An 18,425-nucleotide genomic window follows, 5' to 3' on the forward strand; every position below is an offset into this window, starting at 1 on the left:
TTTTGTGATATTTTAGCCTACTTCATGTTGTTGAACAGGTTCTGTGGAAGTGATTTGGCGATTCTACAGGTCAGAGTAATCAGCTCTGTTTGGGGCTGAATTAGTAGTGAAATTACACCGAATAAACACCCTTAATTATGGTTAATTCATGATTTAACAAGAGGAGAGATGACTTTTTCCATATAGGGCCTGGTTGTTTTGGGTAGCTTTTTAAATTCAATAAATGAAACCATTGTTTGAAAATTGAGTGTTGTATTTAGTCCGGTTATGTTTGAAATTATTTTGATCACAAAAAACATTTAAGTGTAACAAACAAGCAAAAACAAGAAAGCTGTTTGGGTGAAAAGATATTTTTTAGATCACTGCATTTATTTCGAACATGGAGAGTTTCCTCTGAAGTTGTCAAGCCTTAGACAAGCAACGCATGTTTAAAACATTTAGAAAAACAATAAAACAAAAAAATAATAATAATAAAATCAATTCAGTGATAAACATCCACTCAGTCGGTGGACCTTGGAGAGGTCACAGCTGATTTTCTTCTCAGAGCTCTAAAGCTGTTGTGCTGCAGTCACACTTGGCCTTGGAAAACTACTTTAGATGATGACTGAGTCCGTGCCAGACACTTGTTCAGTCTATTGGGCCCCTGAGGCATTGCCAACATCCCTAAACTATTTCAGTTGGATGAAAAAAAATATATTTTTGTCCTGGGAACGGAGGTCGTCTGCAGCCAAGAACAGAGAGTGGACTATTTGGACCCTGAGTGTGCCTTGAAGCATGGCACAGTGCCCGCTCTGTTCCAGTTACTTAACAGGTCCTGTGGAAACACGGCCTTCCTCTCTGAGCGGGCAATGATTACCTGCGCTTCATTATTATTTTTTATTTTTTTTTCACTCTCGCTTCTCTATTTTCCAATGCAGAAGTCTTTGAAGATGATATCCAGGATCTCCTCTGCTCCGACCCGTCCGGTGATCCTTCCCAGGCCGGTGAGCGCTAAGCGGACGCCCTCAGCTGCCAGGGCGAGGTCAGAGTCGCGGTATCGCCAATACTGAGCGAGGGCGGCCGCGCACTGCTGCAGGTGGGCCCTGTGACGGGCCTGGGTCAGGGTGGGCGCTCCAGAGAGGGGGTCGGCACACCTAGAGAGGAAGTCAGGAGAACAAATGAACATGAGCTATAAAACGATCATTACTTTTTGTGCTTTAGCTTGCAGAAGAAAAATCAGACCAAGAATAACAAACGCGGGGTTAAAGTCATAAAATCTCCTCAGCAGCAGAGCACAAAGCGTTTATTTACTTTCTAAAGCAGCATTGGCCTTACTGTACATGACAACACCTAGAAAAAAACGTGTATGGGAAGTTATATTCAAAACAATGTGTGTACTTACAGTAATCTAGTCATTTTATATAGAAACAGTACATAATGCCTCGTTCTATTCAAAGACAAATTTAATTAAAAATCAAAACATTGTGATAATAAAACTTACATTGTTTGAACGGTGCTTTGCAGCACAGTGAGGAAGTCCTTCAGTCCTTCACTGGTTTGACAGGAGATCAGGCACACAGGAGGGAGTCCAGATGTCCCTCTCAGCCCCAGACTTAGCTGCTCTCTCTGAGCCTCGGGGAGCAGATCAGTCTTATTTAGCACCAGGAGACACCTGCCTGCAGAATTCAAATCAATTCAATTCAATTTTATTTAGTTAGCACCAATTCACAACACGTCATCTCAAGGCACTTTACAAAGTCTAATTCAGTCAAATCATACAGACAGATTGGTCAAAAAGTTTCCTATCTAAGAAAACCCAGCAGGTTGCATCAAGTCTTGACAAGCAGCATTCACTCCTCCTAAAAGAGCGTAGAGCCACAGTGGACAGTCGTCTGCATTGTTGATGGCTTTGCAGCAATCCCTCATACTGAGCATGCATGAAGCGACAGAGGAGAGGAAAACTCCCCTTTAACGGGAAGGAAAACCTCCGGCAGAACCAGAACCAGGCTCAGTGTGAACGGACACAACAAGAGAGACAAAAAGCACAGTCCGTTCTATGTTATATGGTAATAGCGGAAACACAGACAGAATCTGTTGTTTTAATGAGATTTTACATTATTAGACAAACAAAGTAGATCATTATAGTGAAGAAAAAGGAAAATAATACAAGGTTTTCATTTGTTTTTACCCTGAAAATATGAGAAGGGTGTCATGCATTTATATTCAGTAAAGTTTAATCTAATACCCCTAAATAAACTCAATCAGCTACCATCAGACATCACCTGTTTATAAAATAGTCCTCCTGTGTGTAATATAATATCAATATAAATCCAGTTGTTCTGTGAATGCTTCAGAGGTTTGTTGGAGAGCATTAGGGAACAAACAGCTTCATGGGTAGAGTAAAGTAAGAGTAGCACTATTTCAGTATATTCTTACTTCAGTAGAAATAAAAAGTGTCCATCAATAAAATGACTCAAATTAAAAACAAGTGTTCAGTAATGTGAGTACTTAGTACTTTAGTAGTACTATTCAATCTGGTTTTATTTGTGAAAATGATGTAAACAAACAGACAAAACATAAAAGGAAACGCAGGTTCTGGTCCTTAGAATAATAAAATAAAAAACGACAACATAAAACCTTTAAAACCAATACTTACATCAGGTAATGTACACATGTTAAAACAGTGCAAAGTACTTCCAGTGTTCATATCTACAGTTTACTTTAAAATCACTTGACCTCCATATGGCACAGCAGGCTCAGCAGACAGAAAATAACATTAGAACAAGGAAGCTTGCTTTCAAACCAGAAGTCTCACCAGATACCGCTGCACTTGTGGGTTTCAGGCGCATTTTTTATTAAAACGTGGCTGTTCGTCTTTCAGTAAAGTAACACGAGGTGGGAAGAGTAGCCAGAAATTGTACTAAAGTAAGAGTAGCGTCAGTGTCAAAATAATATTACTCAAGGAAAAAGAAATAAAAAATTAAGGTGCATGGAAAATACTTCTAGAAGTAAATTTATTTCCTAGAAATGTTTCAAGTAAACTAGTAATTAGTTACATCCCACCTCCGATGCAGATCAAGGAACGCAGCAGAAATGTCAGGGATAAAGTCGGAAAAAAGTATAAAGCTTGGGAATGTTAAATAAAACAAGCATTGAATGTCAATCCATCACCCAAAAAATGGAAATATGACAACTGCAGAGCCACCAAGAAATGTCCGTCCTCCTAAACGGACAGGATGGACAGGAAGCTTATTAATGAGGGAAGCTGCAAAGAGATCCTAATGTGGCTTTGAAGGAACTGCAGATATCCACAACTCAAGTGGGAGAATCTCTTAAAAGTACTTTATTACTCATACATACATACATACATTTCACAAACCTTGCCTCTATGAAAGGAAGAGTGGCAGGAAGAAAACCATGCTGACAGAGGGCCACAATGAGTGCTTTTTGTAGTTTATCATACCTATATTAGTCATATAGGGAGACGTGGCAAACATATGGAAGAACACTGCAAAAAGGGAACTAAAAGTAAGTAAAATTTTCTTAAAATATGTATATTTTTCCTTGATTTCAGCAGCTAAGTAACACTATTTGCCAATGGAATGAGAATTTCTACCCCTAAAATAAGGCAATTAGACATCCTGCACTTGAAATAAGATGATGGAGATGAATTGTTCTCATTTTAAGTGCAAAAATCTTATTCCATTGGCAAATAGTGTGATTTACCAGCTCAAATCAATGAAAAATACACTAATTTCAGGAGGATTTTACCTACTTTTAGTTTCCTTTTTGCAGTGAAGGAGATCCGGTCAGATAAGTCCAAAGTTTCAGTAGGTGGGCCGCATTCAAAACATTAAGTGTTGCAGCAAACAAACACAACGCGTCCCCCCTGAGCACAGCATTAGCATAAAATCAGAGAACCAGTCAATACGCCAGTGGTAACTCTGGATGAGCTGTAGAGATCCACAGCTCAGGTGGGAGAATCTGTGGAAAAGATAACTATTAGTCATAGCCTCCACAAATCTGGCCTGAAAATGTAGAAAGAAGACGTCTATTGTTTTTGGAAGAAAGCCATTAACACTGCAAACTACACTAAATGCAACATTAGCATAGTGAAATATTGTGGTGGAGGCATCATTTTGAGGGAATGATCTCCTTCAGCAGAGACCGGGAAACTGGTTAGGCTGTATGTGTAAGTTCACTACCACTGTACAAATACAGCCTGGCCCACAACAGAATCAGTTAAATCAAAAAATAGCCATGTCTTAGAAGGGCCTAGTCAAAGTTCATGCCTAAATTTAATTAAGATCATGTGACTCTACCAATCAAACCTGACCGAGGCTTAAGCTGTTTCTTAAAGAAGAAGCTGGTAGAGAGAGATGCTGTCATCAATGACCTAAAGCCAAGAAGTTTTGAAAAAGTTAATATGTAAATCAGTTATGAAACAGCTAGAAAATACCATAATGAGTTTGTTTTTGACCTTAATATACCTCAACTCTGCTTTATGACCAGGACGGTGTTTACTCATAAACACAAGTGAACCGTGTCCAAAATTCAACAGATCTTCAACATAGGAAACACAAATCTTCTCTTAATTGCAAATATGATAAACACATGATGACAAATGTTTGCATAAATCCTTTCAATACTCATTGTTGCCAAAAGTACATGAAGCGACATTACTTGACAAATTTAACTAACCGATGAAGGTCAAATGGGTTGCTTCCTGAGGCCGTAAAGAAATACCTGCTTCAGGCTGCTCCTGAGAGGTCAGGACACTCTCCAGGTGCTTCAGCAGGACGGCGGCAGCTCGCTGCACCTCAGAGGGGAGGATGGTGGAGTCGACCACCACCAGAGTCAGATCGGCCTGCTGCACCCTGAGACAAACACAAACAGCATACAGTTCAGCCTGGCAGGCCCCTGCCTTTCTTTCCTGATAGAAATACATTTTAACACTAAAGATAGGAGTTTGTAGCAGGTGAAAGAAGCACTTTTTTTTCTTTCTAGAGTCTAATGGTTGGCTAAATCTGTTTAAAAGAAAAGGATTTATTTCTCACACTGCAAAAAGAGAACTAAAAATAAGTAAAATGTTCTTTAAAGTTAGTGTATTTGTCCTTGATTTGGGACAGTAACTAAGATTATCTGCCAATGGAATGAGTATTTTTACCCCTAAAATAAGATAATTAAATATACTGCACTTGAAACAAGATCATGGAGATGAATTGTTCCTATTTTAAGTGCAAAAATCTTATTCCATTGGCAAATAATCTTATCTACTTGGTCAAATCGAGGAAAAATACTCTAATTTCAAGAAAGTTTTACTTATTTTTAGTTCTAATTTTGCAGTGCAGACGTGTTTTTTCATCATTTCAGCAAACTAAATCTAGTCACTGCCATATTGGAGTCAGTCTTTATGACCTGAAAGGAAATTCAAACAGCCCCTGATCCCCTCGGATAGAGCTGGAAATCTTCAAAATGTGAATGTTTTTATGACCTTTAGTGTTTTTTTTGCTTATAAAAAGTATCTTCTGTCCTTATTATGTTGTGTTAGATTATTCTAAGTCTGCACCTGATTGGTTGATTAGTGACTAGTTAAGACTTGGCAGCTTGGGCAGCTGGAATCAGAGAGAGGTTTTGCCCGACCAAGATGTTAAGAAAGCCTAATCAGCTTGTTGAAATTCAAAACATATCTATTGGCATCAGACGCTTTGCTTGACATGTTTAAATGTCCCTTAGTGACTTTCTCTGAGTGCCTCACACGGTTCTGGTTTCAAAGCAGAGAAGCACAAAGACATCCAAAAGAACGACGTGCCAGAATAACAGACCGCTGGCAGTGTCTGAGCGACCTTCAGAAAGACAGAACCACCGTTGGAGCAGAAATGCCACATTTCCTGCTCAGAGGGGGAAAAAGGAGGTGGCAGAACCCCCAGACCTGATCTTCAAGTGGTTCAGAGAGCGTAAACATTTGCATCTGACCCACAAAGGAGACAACCTCCTTTCCTGTTTTGACGAGGTGGCTCTGGTGTTGGATGCTGACGGATCAAAGGTTATTCAGAAACTTTCATTTACTCCTCCTTTGCTCCTCTCCCAAACTTTCCAACACAAAATTAGGCAGTAGGCCTTAAACTCCTGAGAAACAAACATTCCGATAAAAAGTTGGAATTTCTTCAGCTTAGATAATATTCAGAAATATTAATTTCTTATTCTAAACTCTTTCTGCTGTAATAGTTTGAAACATTAGCCTCTTTATTATCTTTGAGTCTTTTTTTTACACATTATATAATTAGCAAAGAGAATATAGTGATTAATGATTAAATAAATTATTGATATCTTTTGTTTTTATCTTTCTAATGGCTGTCCTTTGATTAAAATTTAATTATTTTCTTTGAAACTAAACAAGTTTATATTAGAACAATATGCAAAATGTCGTAGTTTTGTCTAAAATTATGATAAAATTTGTTTAATTGGAAGGTAAAAAAAAAAATCATCTTTAGACAGATTTTGATCAATCATGATGAAGATGATAAAACTGATTGTTTTATGTGCAAGAACATATTTTAACGTTGCTTTTCAACACTTCAAGTTATTTCCATGTTGTTAGCTGATCAGAAAATTTACCCAAATCTCAACTTTAAATCACCAACTGAAGGAACCCTAAAACCAAACACTGCTGCAGGCACAAAGCGGGATTGTAAATCTGAATTAATTAAACTGTATTACATAGTTGCAGAGTCTCACAAATAGGTTTTTCTTTAGGCTACACAGCTTTTATTTGCACTGTGAATGTTTTTGTTGTTGCTTTCACTTCACTTCATCACACAGCTGATTTTCCTTGTATAATTTGATTTGTTTCTCTTTCACCCATTTATTCCTGTAAAAAACAGGGATAACTGCCTTGCTGAAGGTTTACATGTTACGACAGACAGTTTTTAACTCAGTTTGCGTAGTTACAGCTGTCATTTTAGTTGTTTTGTTTAATTTAAGGGAGGTGAAGCTTCTCATTGTATCGGTCAGGGTCACATTATTTTCTGTAGGGTTTTTCCAATAGGATTTTTCTCAAAGAAGTGGCATTTCTTTGTGTATACATTGTGCCACTTAAAGAAACAATAGCTATGATAGCCATTCATTTATTACTCTGACAGAACCCTATTTGAAGTGTTGCTGCCTTGCATCCATCCAAGTGTAAGGTAGCAGTAGGAGTGGCAGCGGATGCTCGTACTCACCACGTCCTTCCTGTAGTGACCCGGGTCACGAGCTCCAGTCCTGCTCCCTGCACACCGGTTTCCTATAGAACACAAAGTGCCCACCCTTCCTATAGAGTCACCAAGCCGGAGCAAGTTTAGTCCAACATCTGGGTTATTTTAAACCCTTCTTTATTTGGATCTAAACTTGTTTATCATTCAAGGCTCTCCTTATGGATATAGAAAACATAACGGAGACGTTTGCTGATTAAAATTTGTTTTTATACAACAAAATTCCATACTCTAAACTAGAGTTTTCTTATTTAAAGCTTTTCCTAAGAATTCTTTACTGTGGTTGTGTTTTAATCCCGCTACCACGAACCTTTAAACCCTCAGAACTTCAGAACTTTAAACCTGCGGCCTCATGATAGTTGAAATGTATGATATTTCAACAATATAACCAGTAATTAAACAGTGGCTTCAATCACTCACTTTGTCACACCCTCCAAAACTTGGTGCTAAGTTCTAACTTTAAAATTAATTTAGGTAAAAAATGCTTCTGTATGAACTTGAATTTGATGCAGAGGAAACAAAAACAGGAATGCCATTCAAGGTTACAATTTGGTGTTCTGCAGGTAAAACTCCTGATTATTTTACTGCTGCTGCACTCAAAGTTACTCTACTCTTCCAAGGAAAAGTCTAACGTTGACCTGGGTTGTAACTAGTGTTGCACCGATACCGATACCAGTATGGGACGGGGCCCCGATCCAGCACTAAAATGGTGGTATCGGTATCGGTGAGTACCAACAAATAGGACACCGATACCATTTTGATGTTTGTATGTCACTTGAACACAGCCTTCTCTCTCCAGACTAGTATTATACATGTTATATAAGTTCATGAAAGTTGCACTATTTTGGCCTTTGAGAGCCAAAACTCAGGGTCTAAAAGTGATTATTCAATTAATAATGTAATCTTACTGTTGCACTACTATTATACATGTTATAATTTCACAAATGTTGCACTATTTTGGCCTTTGAGAGCCAAATGTTTATTCAACTATTGTCACCCATTCCAGGTAGGCAATAAAAAGTTCTACTACCCTAAGTAGTATGCAGTTCTTCATATATATACACTCATACACATCAATTTCAAACAGACGGTATCGGTATGGTATCGGTATCGGCCAATACTGCGCAACCAGGTATCGGTATCGGGGCCAAAAAATGGCATCGGCGCAACACCAGGTGTAATGAGACCTCAGAATATAAAAAAGGCATTAATTTGCTCAAAAGAAGCTAGCTAGTAGCTGTAAGCATGTGATGTTAGGTAGGTATGGAATAACATGAGCCCAATCATATGAAGGTGAGTATTTAAGCTTGATAACATGTGACAACGCTAAAAGTAGTTATCCAGCGGTGTTGACAGGCTAACAAACCCTTTTGGTTGGACTGGGACAACCCGCCAACACGCATTTGAAAAACCCTCTGGTCTAGAAAAATCCAGCCTTTAAATAATTTATCCAGTAACATTTAGGAAGATAGAGAGTAACAAAAAAATTGTATTTCTAGACACCGTGAAAATAGTGCAATAAGCTAACCGTTAGCTGCTAACAAAGCTAAAGTTAGCATCTGCTCATTGGTTTTCTACCAGCGATAACGTGCCAGATTTAAACACTTTGATCCAACCTTAACACACTGGTTCTACAAAGTACCGATTTAGATTTCAAAAACATGGTATTTGCCAAAACATAAAAAAAGAGAATTTTCCATACTTTTTGGCATTTTTTGAAATTTGTGAAACCTAAAAAAAAAAAACAAGACATATTCTAAGGATCAGGGTAATGTATATTCGGACAAGCCTAATTTCTTGGAGTATATTTCCTTTGTTATCCTTTATTCATAGGAACCCAACAGCAAAAAGGGGAGAAGTGGAAAGCAAAAAATGCATAAAATTGTCTGGAGGACTGCGTTGATGGGCACTAATAAATCCTGTTTAAGATGTACTTGCTTTACCACTGAGCCATGCAGTGCTTCGCAAATTCTGTTTTAAACTATCCCCACACAATTTCATACATCAATGAAATGAACTAAAATGATCCATTATATATTCTTCTACTTGATGTGCTTTTCTTTAGCTGTTATAAATGTTTCATTTTATCCGATTTTAATTGACTGTAGAGGTCCTGCAGTCACTATTGCTTAATTTTAAACAAGATATTTAAATATATTTGGCATCAGCACCTATCTTTTAGCATCAAAACAAAAGGCTGAGCCCCGCAGCACTCTTTTAATCTTGTTTTATTTATTTATTTGCAGTGATGCAGTGCTTTATTATAGCGGATGAGTTCTCTGCCTGCCAAAATCACAAGTAGTTTGGGAAACACTGGACTTTCATTCTCTCGGACAAGAAAATAATAATGATTTCAACTGATTAGTTTGAAAAGCCCTGACAAGATTTAAAACAACTATTGAAAGAATCATTATTATTATTATTAAGCTTCTTCCTTTACTTTGTGTAAAATGCCGCTTGTTTATTATGTAAGGTAACTCATCACAGTCCATCTAAATGTTTTTCCACTTGAATGTCCATTCTGTAAAGCAGTGATGACAAATGCACCAAGTATTCTTCCCCTGATGTAAACGTTGGACGCTGCTTACAGTGAATCATTGCAAACATACATCCAATCTGTCCACAACAATTGAAAAACCACTTTGGAAAAAACAGCCACAATGAGGATAGATGTCTCGTAATTATGTAACCTCCAGAGTGTGTTTGTACCATGTATTTATAACTGTGTCTCAGTATTATTATAAACTGTGGCAGCTACACAGACATTACAGAAAAGACTTATTTCTTCCTTTCTTTGTTTTGCGGCAGATACTTCACTGGCTTCCAAACTAATTTGTTCTGTTAAATTACACACGTGAGCACTTGCTGAGGCAGCACTCAACACACATCCTTGTTATTTACAGCTATCCTGTTTATCCAAGTCAAGCACCAACATGAAATTCTTTATATTTGTACGGATATAAATGAAATAGCAGCTGAATGAATTGCTAAAATGCTACATTTGCTGCCTCTCCGTACCTCTCTCGAGCCCGACGAACCCCCTCCTGCTCCACCAGGTCTGGGCTGTCTCTGAGACCCGCCGTGTCGCTTAGCAGGACAGGGAAGCCCCCGATGTCCAGGGCCGTCTCCACTACGTCTCTGGTGGTCCCGGCAATGGGAGAAACAATAGCTGCAGGTCTCTGGCCTGAATTTTAAAGAAAGTAAAAAAAAAATATTCACAACTAATATCATGACATTAAGCTCAGTTTCTCAAACAAACTTATTTGTTTTTCCCATCTGTACAATGAATCCAAAATAACTTCACAGAATATTTTTAAACTAAGAAAATTATACAAAAGAAGAAAAGTCTTTAGGTGAACAACACTCAGTTTGTACCTACTAGCTATTTTACATACACACATTATATATATATATTATATTAACAGAACATATAATATATATGATATTATATTAATATTATATATATATTAATATTATATATTAATATTATATATATATATATATATATATATATATATATATATATATATATATATTTTTTTTTTTTTTTAATATAATATTATATATATATATATATATATATGTAGAAAGTGCAACTGGGTGAATGTGGCTCTAGTGTAAATCAGTTTGGGCCGTCAGTGTGACCAGAAAAGCCTTGTATAAATTCAGCCCATTTACCGTTCAGTCCATTTTAACTGCTCATATGGGTGCAAGTTTGTTAAAGGAATCGTTTTTCCACCAACACTTTCAATAAAACCAAAAGTTGCCGCTCCTTGCATTTGCCTCCATCAACAGAAGGAGATATCTACTGCGCTGCAAACGAATGATTCAAGCAACATGGCCAACAGAAAAAGACACGTTGTCCTGACCCCAAATTCTCAAACTTTCAACCTCATTGTTTCTCTGTGATGAGCAGGAAATACCACTCTTAAGCCCACATGACCTGAAAAATCTCCTGGAAACACCTTGGTGCTTGATAACGCAAGACGCCTTCTAGAGTAGAGGTCCTGTAGGGCTTATGGATTAACAAGTCAAAGCTGTTTATTTGGCAGGAATGCCGACAATCTGTGGTTTTCAGATATTAGAATGTTGGTTTTACTCTGAATTTAATGCAAGGACACTAAACTACCTATTTATGACTGGACAGTAGTTTTGAGATTAGGGCTGGACGTTATAGAAAAAAAAGCACATAGATAAAAATCATATTGATTTTGATCGATATTGATAATTATCAACACATTCAAAACATATTTTAAGTGCAGGCCTGGTCATTTTATGCTGTTGCTTAGCATCCTATTTGTAGATAAAGAATACACAAATACTGAATTCAAACTGAAACCTTTATTCAACCAACTTTTTACTAAAACTGCAAGGTTTTAAAAAAGAAACAAGAAACCCTGCTCTGTGAACTCTATGAAGGGGCGGAGCTTAGTGGCGAAGCATTCCTGGGTCTGCGTTGTGATTGGTTGGCAGGATGTAATGACTGTAATATTAACTTACATGGCTAGAATGCAAAAGGAAGGAAATCTGTTATTCTATTGAACTTTTTATTTACCTTTTTTTCTATCATCGATATACGTCTATCGATCAATATATATTGTTATTGAATTATCGTCCAGCCTTATTTGAGATACAATGTCAAAAGTATTCAATCACCCCTCAAAATCAATGAAAAGTGGTCCTCCAATAACTTCCGCAGCCATACTTCTACAAAAACCTCCCAACGTGCTAATACAATAAGATATCACCTGTCTAATAACCCCAGTAAACTGTTAATGGAAAGGGAAGGCCAGTGTATTTTGGGCCATAAAGACATAAATGGATGAGTTTTGCTGTGGAAGAACCTGATCAGCCTGCATCCTGACCCAAACCCAATACAGCACCTTTTGCATGAATAAGAGCGGTGGACTATCAGCCAGGCTCTTTCATCAAAAATATCTGACCTCACAAACGCGCTCCTGGAAGAATGGTCCCATAAAAACACTCTTAAACCTTTTGGAAAGCCTTCCCGGAAGAGTTGAAGCTGCTGTAGCTGCAAGGGGTGGACCGACATCATGATTACCCCAAAACATTAAGAAAAGGATGCAACTCTAGTCCCTGTATGTGTGCGAACACTTCTGGTAATATGTGTTTCTGTCTAAGACCACAACCCCCATTGAGAAGTCATCAGTCTCCCCCTGCCTTCAAGTTAGGAGCCTGGTTGTTCCCCTCAATGGCGCTCAATCATTCAACATCAGTAATGACTCTCGGTCTGCCTGTTTCCATTCCCCCCCCCCCCAACATCAGCCGACTCCGTCCCTCCCTCCTGACTGCACCACCATCCTGGTTAACTCCTTGGTCACTTCCTGGCTAGATTACTGCAACTGCCTCGTTTCTGGTCTTTCCCTCAAATCTATCCATACACTCCAACTGGTTCAGAACGCTGCCGTCCGGATCATCACCAGAACACCATTTTCATCATGTCATTCATGTTCTTCAGCAGCTCCACTGGCTCTCCTTCAACTATCGCATTGACTTCCAGATACAACGCCTCACGTTCAAAGCCATCCGCTCCCTCATATCTGTCTGACCTCGTTCACATTCACAGACCAAGATGGACTCTCAGATCCCCTTCATCCATCAGCCTCACTGTTCCTCCAGCTCATACGTCCACCGTGGGCTACATGCTACCCCCCCCCCCCCCCCACTCCAAACCCGCCTCAGGAACTCCCTCCTACCCGACATCCCACCTCAAGACTCACCCTTTCAAACTGGCCTTCAGTTCTCCTGCACTGTTACGTTCTTATCACTGCTGCACTTTATATTGTGATGTTATTTTAGACTTAGACAACTTTATTTGTCATTTTGTATGCACAGAGTGCGTACAGAACGAAATTTTGTTGCATATGTCTTGTAAATTGCAGTAAAATTAAATTACAGTATAAGGTGCAGCAGTGATTTAAAAGTAAACAATTGAAATGTAAACAATGCAGGAGAAGTCACAGTGTACAGGTGAGTATTTTTAAAAACCATTTGTTTGTACAGAACTACTTCAATTGCACTTTTACTTCAATTGCAAACTCATTACATTGTCGTCAGCTGTATGCAACGAAATTTCGTTTTGTATGCACTCTGTACATACTAAACGACAATAAAGTTTGTGACCAGTGTATATTACCACTATGTTCACCCTCTTTGAAGTATCCAAATATTATAAAAAAATATTATTTATTTATTGTACGTTTAAAATTTTCATTTTGGTAAATGGACTGAACTTATATAGTGCTTTGCCAGTCATGCTGACCACTCAAAGCGCTTTACTCTAGAGCCACATTCACCCAATCACACTTACTAACGCACACATTCTTAGACCGATATCCAGCTCGGTAGGCAACTTGGGGTTAAGTGCCTTGCCCAGTGGCACATCAACATGTGACAAGGGGAAGTTGGAATCAAACCTACAACCTTCCGATTGCAAGACAACTACTCAACCCATCAAGCCACATTCTTATTTCTATGATTTATGTCTTTGCTTTTATACATTGACCTTTAGTGTCCTGAAAGGTGGAATTGAAACAAAAATACATTATTATTAATTATTATTAATTATTATTATTATTATTATCAAAATGATTTAACTGAAAAAAGTCAACAAGGAGGTGAGGGCTAAGCTGTTAGGGTCTATTTCTAAACCCAAAGTGGCAGTTTATTTTATCATGTGCTGTAACCCAGGAAATAGGAAATAATCAAATACTGAAATAATAAACATGTTTTAATAAATAGTTTTATTCAGTCACCTGTGTGTTTAACATTTTTTTATAGGATTGTGGCAAACACCACAGGGACTCGTTTTTAGAGTCCGTCTCTTGTGTAATCTACATTAGAAAACTTGTTTCTGCCGCTTTGATGCGCGCAGAAACCAAAGAAACAAGAAATCTGAACAGGATGACCGATTATTATTCTAATGGGTAGTTCCTGCCAAGCTCCTCTTCCGGACGGCTTATATAAACCGTTTCTACACGACTCCAGGAAACAATATCCTAAACAAATGTAATATTACAACAACCAGCGTCTCATGTTGACACCACTTTGTTTACACAAGTGGAAACTGGAGTAAAGGTGATTACGAGGATTAAGCAACAATTGCAATTACATATAGATTTACATCTATAGCTCTGTATAAGCTATCTTTGTGCCCTATCAAACAGCAAAAGTCAACAATACAATTACATTATGGTTGAAGACTGAGGCAATGAAGAGAAATGAATACATTAACCTTAACAGTCATTTCAACAGGTGTCTGCAGACTTCTGACAGCCATTAGTGAACAATGACCGGAGATGGCTTTATCAGCAGCTTTTGATAAAATACCAGATGTTCTTACGCTTTTTTTTCATTTTTTTTTTTACTGAACTTCCTCGCAGTTATATCTACTTTGACAATGTGACACTTCAGATCCAGACATAGTATTTTTAATCTGCAGCGGAAGCTTATCTTTCTTTGTTTCATTATATGGACCTCAGTATCAGCCTTATGAAAGACTCAAACCTCTCCGAGTCCACGCTGCCTCAGAGTTTGACAGATGTTGCTTCTTTCCCCCTAATAAATCATGCATGATTAACAATAAGTCTGTGTTTATGTTACAGCAGGCTCGTTCGGAGCTTAATTCATTCATCATGTGCATGCATGCATGTTTTTTCTTTCGCTTACAGAGTGTGTTTAGAAGGCTGCTTTTCCCTGCGTTGGTTGCACCAGCGATCACCACATGGACTCCGCTGCGAAGTCGCTCGCCGCGCCTCTCGTCCTTCAGATGCTGATTGATCTCTGCTTGTAGATCACACACTGAGATGTCCACTAATAAAAAAAATAAATTAAAAAAGTCAAGAAAAGACATTGAAATGATGGAGGGTTGAGAATCACTTTAACGGTCTGAATTTGTATCCGTTCAACAACAAAAAAAATTGCTTTTTCTTCAGTGCAAAAAATTATATAAAATATTCATACAACTACTGTGAAAATATACTGTTTACTTGCGGCACATTCTACAAACTCATACATTCAGCCTCGCTCACTCGGATGCAGGTAAATAAAATGCAGTGGATCTGACTGCCTTTAGAAGTCCCCTAATTAGTAACCAGAGTCAATCTTTATGTAATATGACGGAGCTAACCATGGGTTATCCTAAGCTACTGCAATAATAATGCTACTAGAAGCTTTTAAGCACCAGCCTGGAAAGTGAGAAGTGCAGTGAGAGGAAACGGTATCGAACAGGAAAACTTCTAGATGATCATTTAGGCTACTGGCGTTAGCGTGCAATACAGAAAATACTTTCTCACCTCTTTGTATATATGCTTTGTAAATTTCTCCACTTTTCATCCATGGTTATTCAGTAGTTTTCCCAATATTTGTTTATCCTCAATAAAATTACATTACTAGAGCCACACTTTTAACCCGTCAGGCCACTGAAACTAATCAATTTCCCTCTACGGGGATGACAAAGTTTATTTTATCTACATATTAATAATTGTATGATTGTTAAATAGGTTTATGTTTTCATTTCCTCTACTGTTTAGGTGGTGGATCAGCCAATCAGCTCTCTCTGTTTCCACCATCTTCCCTGCTTCAGGCTCGCTAAAAGTCCTCCTCACTACTCCTAACATTTTCTCACTTTAGGAGCTCTCTTAAGGCCTAAGATGCTTTGTTAACAACGTTCTTCTTACTGAGATAAAATCCTAGAATTCGGGAAATTCTAAGACTTTTCCTGACGTCTCTAAGAGCTACTTTCAGTCTTAGGATTCTTTGTGAATATTGGCACTAGTGTATAGCATAGTTATCATACGTACCTCGGTCCAAGACTCCGTCCTCGATGAGCTCGTCTTCGCTGAAGTCTATAAAGGCTTCAACGTGCGCTAAACACTGACAAAACCAAAGACAAGAGGCAGAAGCTGTCTGATCAGAGTCATGATATTCCCAAAAAAAGAGTGATTAATTTATGTCAGCAAAGAAAAAAATGTTGTGAAGCAAATCCAACAGAGAAGAACTGATGTAGATTATACAGAGCCTTGCAAAAGTATTCACATTATCTCAGGTGTTAAACACTAACTTGTATTTAACCAGCTTTATCCAACCAGCGGCTGCCCCCCCCCCAAATTATTTTCAAGCTCAGTCAGACTAGATACCGAACATATGTGAACAGTAATGTTTAAAGATATAGTAGGTAATCCTGTTCAGAAACACGTTTCCCCCCCAACATTATATTTATTGGGTTTTCAAAAAAAATAATTTCCAATGGTATACAAAAAATAAATAATAAATAAATGCTCTCATATCAAAGGAAACATCAAGGGCAACTAAATTATTGTGTAGCCTTCAATTCGTTCTTTCCTTGCCCATCAGGTATTTATGAAGTGTCTTAGAGCAGCACTTAACTGGAAGTGTATGAGAAAAGAGAGAGAAAAAATGCAATAAAGATAAACACAAGGGGAAACCAAGACAACAACAACCAGAACAACAAAGATTTCTCTATTTTATCAAGAGTTAGCCCAAATTATTCCACTTTTTTATATAGTTAGAAAAATACAAACATCAATATATAATTCACACAGAATAAGAAAGTCCGGTATCCAAAAAAGCGGATAATTTAGAATTGAATACTGCAGAGGATCACTAGTAACTACGCCTCATCAACCCCCCCACCCCTCAGATCCACAATCTTTAAATATTCCATAAAAGGACCCCTAATGTTTAAATAGTGATAGTCTCCCCTTTATAATGTAAGTAATCCTTTCCATAGGTAAAGTTGAGGAAATTTCATTAATCCGGTTAATGAATTGTGGTTTACTGGTACTCTTCCATGAGAGTGCTATGACTCCTTTAGCAAGCAGCAAGCATAAATCCTAAAATGAACAGATTTTGCAAAGTATCTTTAAATCCACATTAAGAAGGCTTGTAGGTCTTATATTTTCACGTTTGTTGCAAGTTTTAACAGGGTTGGGCAATAAACCTATTCGAGCTTCTCTTAATGAAGCAGGTAGAGTTCCTTTTTCAAATGAGTCTGAGTACATGTAGAAACCAGCGGTTAAGCTTTAATGTTTTTATAAAATTCTGTTGGCAGTCCATCTATTGCTGTAGATATTTCCTCCATAGTTACAGCCGCACCAAGCTTTAAATTCACTAATTCCAAAAATAGTGGTTATTTGGAGCTACCCATGCTCCTTATGTCAGAGCTGTATAATTTTTCAAAAAAATACCTTAAAAGTTTCATTGATTTCTAAATGGTCGGTAAATATCTGTCCATCACCATTTTCAACTGATGTAATACTTTTTTAAATTTTGTGGTTGTTTGAGGCACCAGGCTAATAGTATTCATTTATTCACTTGAAAACATGCAGATGCAATAACTTGAAGTAACTGTCCTCTTTATAGCCTTATGTGACTAATATAATTTCTTACAGTGCTCTTATTGTCTCCTTGGCCATCGATGTTTTTTTTTTGTCCAAATAAGAACAAAAAGGAGTCCCACACAATGCTCCAGATGTGAAATAGAGATGCTGTGCTCGTCAGCATCAAATGCAGGAGTCAAAGCTAAAAGCTTGAAGACAATGAAGTTATCGGTCCGATTATTTAAGTGAATGTCACTGGAGTTCTGGTCAAGTGTTGTGACACGTTTCAAAACCCAGACTAAAACTTTTCATGCAAACCATTGTTTACCAGCATTATATATATATATATATATATATATATATATATATATATATATATATATATATATATATATATATATATATATATATATATATATATATATATATATATATAAACTTTCTCAAAAATAAATCTGAAAATGCCTGAAGTGTTAACATTTGATGTCTTTTCAGAGGAGAAGACATGATCTGTGCTATAGTCTTGCACTGAATATTACTGTATATCTAAGCTAGGCGGTCAATTTAAAGTCTTCCTGTTTTTTCAGGCCTCGTCGCTCACCGTTTTTTTTTTTCTGGATGTATTTTTGCCTCAGTGCTACAGGCTTCTGTTTTTATCTTAATCTAAAGTACATAAGGAGAAATGCTTCAATACTTCCACCACAACATAATCAGCATCTTGATAAAAATTAAAAGGAACATACACACAATAGCAGAATGGCCACAGAAAAACAGGAAGCATCAGACTTCAGTACGGTGCTCCGTTCACTCACATGGAAAGCCATTAAAAAAG

The 18,425-nt window shown here is 37.6% G+C and overlaps 1 protein-coding gene across 1 annotated transcript in view; it reads right to left on the minus strand.

The window, feature by feature from the left end:
* Positions 1 to 331: 331 nt before the first annotated feature.
* Positions 332 to 18,425, minus strand: part of gtpbp3 (GTP binding protein 3, mitochondrial) — a 32,870-nt gene continuing 14,776 nt past the window's right edge. The window contains exons 6-11 of the mRNA XM_012881430.3: positions 16,055 to 16,127; positions 14,922 to 15,065; positions 10,251 to 10,416; positions 4,726 to 4,856; positions 1,481 to 1,655; positions 332 to 1,133 (exon numbers count right to left, since the gene is read on the minus strand). Of these exons, the coding sequence (XP_012736884.2) occupies positions 902 to 1,133; positions 1,481 to 1,655; positions 4,726 to 4,856; positions 10,251 to 10,416; positions 14,922 to 15,065; positions 16,055 to 16,127 (921 nt within the window). The 3' untranslated portion in view covers positions 332 to 901. The remainder of the gene's footprint in view (positions 1,134 to 1,480; positions 1,656 to 4,725; positions 4,857 to 10,250; positions 10,417 to 14,921; positions 15,066 to 16,054; positions 16,128 to 18,425) is intronic.

Source organism: Fundulus heteroclitus, chromosome 9, assembly GCF_011125445.2.
Source record: "Fundulus heteroclitus isolate FHET01 chromosome 9, MU-UCD_Fhet_4.1, whole genome shotgun sequence".
Taxonomy (NCBI): Eukaryota; Metazoa; Chordata; class Actinopteri; order Cyprinodontiformes; family Fundulidae; genus Fundulus; species Fundulus heteroclitus.